This window comes from Mastomys coucha, unplaced genomic scaffold (genome assembly GCF_008632895.1).
Source record: "Mastomys coucha isolate ucsf_1 unplaced genomic scaffold, UCSF_Mcou_1 pScaffold9, whole genome shotgun sequence".
Lineage (NCBI taxonomy): Eukaryota > Metazoa > Chordata > Mammalia > Rodentia > Muridae > Mastomys > Mastomys coucha.
This window is the reverse complement of record NW_022196915.1, coordinates 50,527,917-50,536,567: the sequence shown is the minus strand read 5'-3', so window position 1 is coordinate 50,536,567 and position 8,651 is coordinate 50,527,917. Positions and strand designations below refer to the sequence as shown.

The following is an 8,651-nucleotide window of genomic DNA, read 5'->3' as shown; positions in this document are numbered from 1 at the left end:
AAAAAAAAAAAAAAAAAAAAGAATGGCTTAAAATGCCTCATGAATTAATATAGCCAAACAGAAAGGGGTCTGCATGGAAGCAGTGTTCAGATCGAGTGAGGAGAATGACATAGCAAAGTGGATAGGTAACATGAAATGAAAAAGGTGCACGGACTTAAAGAAGCCATGCAAAGCAAGCCATCATTAATTTGGTGTCTTAAGTGTACACAAAACAATGTAGGGTTCTCATTCAGTCAGGTCATATGGTGATGACACGAACACTTACTTGCCAGGAGCCTATGCCAGAGGCTTGTTGTTTAAAGAAACAAAGTGAGACTGTTAGTAACACATTTCCAAACCTCGGTATGGTTTAGGAGTATTTTCTCTAGTGATAAGGCTGAATCAGGAAATAAGCTGGATGGAGGAAGGAAACTGGGAAGGTGGGGGAGGGAAAAAATGAGAGGGGGAGCAAACTAGAAAGCATCAGGAAGTTCACCCAGATAGGAACTAATGGAATTTGTTTTTCAGTGTCTTCCAACTTTAGTCTGCAAACTGTGGGACGGACACACACATACACACACACACACACACACACACACACACACACACACACAGAAATGACACTCTCCAAAACAGCCTCGTCCCCACTGAGAACATATACCTAATTCCTAGAAGTAGCAAGCTAAGGGCCAAGTAATTTCAACTCAGTATATAGGACCATTTCTTTGTCTCCATAGAAGATGCAGGTAGACCCAATTTAGGGAGCACTCTGCTTAACTGTTTTCCAACTAATGTAGAACCAAGTTGGAGAAAGAAAGAACTCAAAAACTAGACAGGTTCGGCCATCCATCCCTGCACAGAGCGATTTACCAACAGTTCTGAGTAATTGGCAGTTTGTGGTGTTCCTTCACTCACTACACAAGTTCTTCTGAATAGCCAGATGCAGGCAGAAGCTATGGTCCTGCCATAGCCTCCACACTGGACGAAATGCTGAGCACCAATAAAGGGCACAGAGAAGTCAGAGCAGAGGCCTGTGGTGACAGATGCTTTATGCTCTGCAGCAATGAGAAACAGCGGCAGCTAGGAAACTACTCTAGCCTGAGACAATGTCTGAAAGCCAATTTCTGACAAACTGTACTCATCTTTAAGAACATAAAGTAGTACAAGCAAGTATTTATCCAATAATCTCCCCTCAAGAATGTACTATGGACACCAGCAGATGGTGACTGGCACCAAAGGCAGCTTGATCAATATTTCCTAAAAGAAAAGATATTCAAATAAATACCAGTCCCAAAGTTATGCAAATGCAAGGTATCATTTAAAAAATATTTAAAAACTAAAGTCCAATTTTTACAAGAGGATGTACAATTACATTTCTATTTACTGAACCCCTACCATGTGCCATACTGGATGGTGCACATGTTAGGAACCCAGAACTGGATACAAAGCAAGTCCTTTGTCTTTTAAGATGTTCGCTGCCTGCCAAAAGTACTTGGCAGATGAGAAAGTCCACATGTACAATACAGTAGATGGATTTCTTAAGACATTAGATACAATGAAATCATTAGGCACAATGTTTGGCAATGCGAAACATAAATTCAAGCCAATGTTGCTATGGGGGTCAAGGGAAGAAACACAATAATCTAACTGAGAAGAGGAGCCAAACAAAACAAGTATCTTCAAACCAATCTGATCAAAGGCCTTTTGCCCTTGCTGTGCAGACTGTTGTAAGTAACATGGTAAGGTTTCTTAGCAACACTACTTAAGGAAGGTCCATCTGTACCAAGAACTCAAAAGCAAACCCAATGTATATCCAAGATAGGACTGTACAAGGTGACCTTTGCTTGTCCTCAGCACAGTTAGATTGTTTTCTGCATGCATGTGGCTGTACATATGGACTCTTTGCCTCACTGTGCACATGGGCTAACACCACCCAGATACCCCACAGACAGGCAGACTTCAGAATCTGCAGGACAGCAGGCTCCACAGGTGACTGTGAGGCCCAGCCACACAGTGACAGTGAATGGGGCAGTTCTCTTGGTACAGCTGGGCTTCAGTGCTTCCCTGGCATTCTCAACCCAGGTTCCTTACCAGTGCAGTCCTCACCTGGATCAGCTACCAAGACTAAAAACAGTTTTTTCTTTTTCATATGAATGGTGTGTGTGTGTGTGTGTGTGTGTGTGTTCACACATGGGGACAGTTGAATGGAAGTCTGAGGTTGACTTTGGGTGTCTTCTTCTATTGCTCTTCACCTTATATATTGAGACAAAGTCTCTTGTTCAGTTTGCTATCTCTGCCAGTCTGGCTAGGCAGCTCACTCCAGAGATTCTTTCTCCTCAGTGTTTCTCCATGACCCCATAGCTGTAATTACAGATGCACTATTATATCCACCTGGCTTTTCACAAGGGCTCTGCAGATCCCAACTCTACTTTATCTACTGTGCTATCTACTCTGATCTAAGACTAATCAAACAAACAAAACTATTTTCTTCCACTATCAGAACACGTCATTACTGAGGACAGGCCACCCTCCCTGTGACTCAGCAGCCATCAATCTCAGTGGGCCACTGGGAGCCCTAGGAAAGAGCTTCCTTCATGTTTACCCTGCTAAAGGAGTGAGGCAGAGAGGTGCTAGGTGACATAGGAATCCAGCCCTAATTTGCAAAGGAAATTGCTTGACAAAGTCTCTCATCATAGACAATTCTCAAGTTTCCAAACATAACATTGAGTAACAAATATCTACTACCCTGGAAAAAAAGACACCTATCAGTCTGGAAAGATGCTAGAGATAATGAAAGTTGTCTTTTTGTTCTAGGGTGACCACAGACCCTGGCAAGAACGAACAGAAGAACAAAGCACAAAAAGGCACAGCATACCAGATCCAAGAAGGAACTGAATTATGGTAACTTCAGATTTTCTTAGCTGAAATTAATTTTCATTCTTTCCATAAGTCTAGCTAAACTCTTTAGTTTTCACATCAGGATGACAGACAGGCTGTCTCTCACATTTGGAAGTAGTGCAAAAGTTCTGTGCAATATACAGCCCAATGGAATCTAACAGAATATGAATTATGGGTTCATTAGTGTCTCCCAGTTTTGAACAAGCCATCATGTACAAGGGAGGTGTATCCACTGTCCATCTCATTCCCAGGACCTAGAGGTTTAGGCAGGACTGGGGTGAGTAGCTGGGGTGACATTTTCATCCCCAGGGAAGAGGCACAATGGGGACACACAGACAGCAGCACACTCACAGCTGGTACCTGAGCAAGCTTCTTGGTCCTCCTTTTTCCAAAAATGCAGTCCAGGTCAGTTTCACTCCGAGAGGACAGATCCTTCCCTAAAAACAACACAAAGCTTTTCAGTAAGGCCATTCATTTGAAATGAGAACAAGTATAAATATGTGACCTCTGAAAGGAGGTGAAAGCAGAGGGTCAGTCTTGACTCTGACCTCATTTTACAACTATGATCATAATATCAACTGCAATTAAAGGTTCAGTGACTGTCTTAGGACTAGAGCTGTCCAGTCCTCTCTGAGCTGCAAACAACCTGGCGCACACACACTGCACAGAAAGCTCCATTTTGAAGTGGCTCTCCAGATTGCTGTGCTTTCAAGGTGGGACTTAGGGTATCTCTGGGTTCGTTATCTGCAAAACAATACCATTTTCTTCAAAGAGACAAAACACAAGACTGAAAATACTGACAGGCACATAACCTCAAACCCATTAGACACACAAAATCTCAATAATAACTAAGTGAAAATTTAAAAGAAGAAAAGCAAATCAAAGCTCAAATATTCTTTTTAAAATGCTCTTATTTGTAACAGCTCCACCAGTTAAGAGAGAAGGTTACATGGTGACTAGAGGGAAATAAATGGTTCTGGTAAGAATCTACACTTCCTGTTTTAAAACTAACCTAACTCAATTCCAAACCCCCAAACCACTAATTTAAAATTCACTTTGGAATTTCCACTTCTACCCAACAGTTCCCTGTGAGCAGTCAGCCAAATCCACTGCCATCCATCAACTTCAAGGAAAATACATCTGAAAGCTTAACTCTGTGTGAAGCCCACTAAACTGGGGAAGAGAGGTCAGGTCAGATACAGGAATCTGGTTTTCTAGCTGGAAGCCAAGCTCCATAGTCACCAGCTCAATGGTCTTGGTTTTCTGCAGAATTGACAAAGTAATGTCATGACCCAGAAAGTTCTGGTTCACTGGTTAACACTGGGGCATTCAAATATAATACTGCTCAGTGACTCTATAAAATTAAAAAAACAAAACACCCTTCAAATTGATGCAAAAACAGGTGCCAGAACCAGTTTCAGCAGCAGTGGTACTGGAATAGACGGTACAGTTGGCACAACCTGTTCCTGAGGGATGGGAAGGTTCCCAGTGTTGCTCTCCTCCACCCAAGACCAATACTAGCACCCCAGACTCAAAAGAACCCCTAGTCAAAAAGCAACCAACCAAAAAAACCAAACAAAACCAAGAAGTATCTACATAAGAACAGAGTAATGCTTATCACAAACAGTACCATAGAAATAAAACCAGAGAGGTGGCAGAGACAACTTGTGGGTGCAGCACTGAGAAGTGCACAGTCCTTGGGAGGCAGTGACCTATCCTCAGCTGTCGCCAGGGCAATCCATTTCCTAATGCAAAGCACATTCACTGTGGAAGTTGTATCTCAGAAAAGAGAGTCAGTTTAAGATGGCTCAGAATGAGCATCGGAAACCAAGCATGATGATGCATGCTGTAACCCAAGCACCCCGTAAGCAGAGGCAAGAGGATAGGGCAGTCAAAGCCAGTGTGTGCCACACAGTAAAAGAAACAAACTCGAACACAAACACGAACCCTCAAAGCACTGACCAGCTCCCCTTAACCTAGCCCCTAAAAAGAGGAGCCCACCCTGAAAGAAACATAAATTTATACCTCTTTTTATAGCAATTTCACTGAATGCAAAGGTTCAAAGAAAAGAGAGAACACAGGGCCACAGTTCACAATTTAGTATGTGAAGAAATAAACACACTGAGATTCAGAACAAATCTCAGATTCAGAGGGAAGCCAGTAATGTTCAATGGAGGTGCTAGGGTTTCTAGAGTTCTAATGATAGATTCTTGGGACAGAAATTTCTATCCTCTAGCAAAGTTCACTTAAATGTAGAAACCAGGACTGTACAGGACTTGCTCTGGATTTAGTCTGAAAAACAAGAACACAGAGAAGAAATGAGAGTCAGAGTCCATAAAGAAAACACCTATAAGTGGGTAAAATGGGAAGGTAGGTGTGATCTTGAAATCAGGAGTCAGCTAATGGTCCTGACGGAATCATTTATATATGTTAAGAACTTATGGCCACTCTAGATAAAATACACATAGTAAAACACAGCTTTGAATGGATGGTAGCTTCAGTTCTCATCTGTGGTAAAAATCACAACAAAGACTGATGACAAACTTAGATCTCTGACAAAATGACAAACAGAAAAACTGAACAGGGTGGAAAACAGAGGTTATCTATTCAGCTGTGGCTGTTCTAGCTCAGCTACAACTGCATCTGGAGAACCAGGAAGAAAAGCTTCCAGGAGCCACAGACAGAAGGAAGTCCATTCGAGACTGGGTGTAGGTTTTCACAGAGGAATGCTGCACCGAGGACAGCAATCAATCTGTCACTGTTTGGCTATCAATCACCATTATCAGGCTTTCCAGATCATCACCATGGTCCTTGAGAGGAGGAGTGTGACTCCCAGAGTGACAAATGCCAACTGCACCCACTAGTCTGGCACCTGGGGAGGAAATGGACTATAACACAGGTACAAGATCAATGAGGTATAGATAGTCCTAACCCTAAAGAAATGCTGCCTTAGTAACTATTTTTGTTAAATTAAAAAACAGGTTTATCTGGGTTGCTTCAAAATCCATTTACATGATTCAGTCAAGAAAAATACATTAAATGTAAAACCAATGTCCCTTACAACCAGGATCTTAGTGTGGGATGTAGTGAGAGGTTTTGTTTCTTTAAAAACATAATTATGTTATATGAATATGTTTTTGTTTTAATCCCAGGTGTGGGATATGGGGCTACTTCAGATTGTCCATAGCCATTAGCTATAATTATCTCAGGCTCTGGGAAGGGCATCATCTTTGCCAGCTGCAGATCGTTTAATTCTGGGGAAGCTGGAGAGGATATAAATGAGAGAGCCCTGAGAAGGCCTGTGGCGGCGGCTGCTCTACCTGCTTCAGTGTTTGCTGGATCGCTGGTTTACTATTGCTGGTTATTCTGATGATGAAGATTAGACTTGCCTCAAGGAACCCGACAACCCTAATCAGCAGGAAGTAGACTAAAGAGGTCTAAGTTCCCCTTTCCCTCTAACCTTCTTTCTCTCCTACCTAGTATTGGGGGTTGAGAAGGATTAGGGTGGAAAAAGGGTTGGAGGTATGGTAGACATAAGAACCCAATGAAAAGCTAAAAGAATACACCAACAGTGGGTGGAGCTAAATTTCAAACAAATATAGATGACAGTAACTTAAAATTACATAATTAATCATTTCAAATCAAATCACCAAGTAGAAGCTACAAAAAGAAATAATTATGCATCAGGACTAAGACTGATGTAGTTGGAATTTAGGTAGTAGCAGATATTACAATACCACTTGCTCTAGCCAGGCATTTTGTAGTTTTAATTTGAGATAGGGGGTCTCACTACATAGCCCTGGCTGGTCAGGAACTCACTATGAAGATGAGGCTGGCTTGCAAACACCTCTTCTGTTACAGAAGAGGAAACAGAGTTCGAAGGAAGGGAAATGGCTCGGGATGTGTCTGGGAGAGCACCAGCCAGAAGCCAGCTTCCGCAGACCCAGACAGGCTCCTTTAGGATAACAACAGTTCATGCTTGTCATTCATACCCAGAGACAAGACCAACTGAAAAGAAACAGCTTTTAGAAAATTAAAAGAACTGTAACACCAACTTTCACTGGATGGTGCAGACGGTGGTTATCTGCTATTTCCTGTACTACCTGGACTTCCACTACTTTTTCCTCTTCTTTCTTATTCCCAGCCTCTGGGTCCTCTATTTCCTGACACCTCCTCTCCCTCTAGCACAACACATCTCAGCTCTTTCTTCTCTGCACACCAAGGCCTCCTTTCTTCATGAGCAGGGCTGATAAATATGCAAACCTCACTATGAGAGAGAAATGAAGGCATAACACACCAAGCAGTTTGACAGAGTCACCAGCAAGGGAGTGGCTGAACTAGAACTAGAAAGCAGGCATGGCTAGTACCCAGCAGATTAAAGCAGATTAGGGAGGTTTATCCTAACTGACTTCAGCAAATGCTTCAGATGAAGTCAGGCGTGCAGTCGTCAGGTTCTAAAGGAAAATCAGAAGACCACATACATTTAGAGGGTAGGGCGTGGGGGAGGCTGCATGTCATCTAAAAGTGAGTTGCATTTGTGTACTCTGCAACACCCCCTGCAGTGTCTGTAGTCTTCCTATAGTGTCTAGTGAAATAAGAAAGGCTGTTTATGGGACTGGGGACTAAGGGGCTACCATTCCTTACCTCCCAAGGCCTAGAGGGACAATAAAGTAGTTTTCTGGTCTATAATGGGTTATGGTGTGGTAAAGATAAGTCCTGATTAGAAGCCTCATGAGCCTCCAACAAAAAAGTATATGCCTGTGAAAAAGAAGGGACGGCACAAAGGAGCCCCTTAAACCACACACAAAGGGGAGCAAAGGGGATTGCAGCTCTCCTCCCACAGAGCCTGGAAGTCACTCTGTTCCTGAAGCCCAGGCTCTGCCATGCCTTTCACTTCTTCCAAGCCCAGTTCTACCTGTTCGGGACCTGGCCCTGGAGGAGAGCTACTAGCAACAGTTTCCAGTCAGAAATGTCTCGCATAGCAACTAAAGCAGGTTCTAGGAGTTAAACAACCCCAAAATGCCAAGACCAAGGCAAAGAGATATGTTTTTCCTGGCACAGAGACAGGAACAGACATCTGTTTTCCCAAAGATCAATCAAATAGTGAATGGATACCACAAAACAGTAACCATCACACCTAGCACACAGGAAGTACAGCATGGAATAAATAGTTGTGGCCAGTCTACAGAAACATCTGAGACTTGTTTATAGCACAGGAGAGGCTTCTCATCTGTACACTACTGCCATCTAATGGCTATAGAGAAAAGGTGCAACCATCGATGAGAAGCTACATGGAGAAGGTGGGAGTACCCTAGGAAGGTGGTGATAGGCAAAAGAGGTTTGTTGCCCAGTTTCCAACCACTGCATATTTCAACACCACCCTGGCCGTGGCCATAAAATGCTTTCAGTAATACTCCATGAGATGGAGACCTTGTGGAAACTATTAAGGGTCACCTTGAGACTATGTGTCATTACAGTGTAGATTTTGATATAATGAATGATCCAAACTGCCAAATAACAGGAACTATCCTCCACAATCATTAAGAACTTAAACAAGTGTAAAAGCTGTAAAGATGAAGAACATCAAAATCAAATTATTTTCTGATCTAGCTACATAGCATTGCCATCTCCTCTAAACAGAACCCTGAATTCCACTCTCAGCCTACACAGGACTTACCAGTCTGAAGCCTCCCCTGGGCTGTTCTTAGCACCACTGCACCCCAATTTGCACTTTAATAAGATTCCTGGCAAGTCAGCACAGGGAACTTGCCATC

At 42.7% G+C, this 8,651-nt stretch overlaps 1 protein-coding gene across 1 annotated transcript in view; it reads right to left on the bottom strand.

Annotated features, from left to right (window-relative positions):
- The window catches only part of Pinx1 (PIN2 (TERF1) interacting telomerase inhibitor 1), a 61,744-nt gene that overhangs the window by 41,044 nt on the left and 12,049 nt on the right, over window positions 1–8,651 (bottom strand). The window contains exon 6 of the mRNA XM_031361288.1: window positions 3,238–3,314. Coding sequence (XP_031217148.1) covers window positions 3,238–3,314 — 77 coding nt within the window. The remainder of the gene's footprint in view (window positions 1–3,237; window positions 3,315–8,651) is intronic.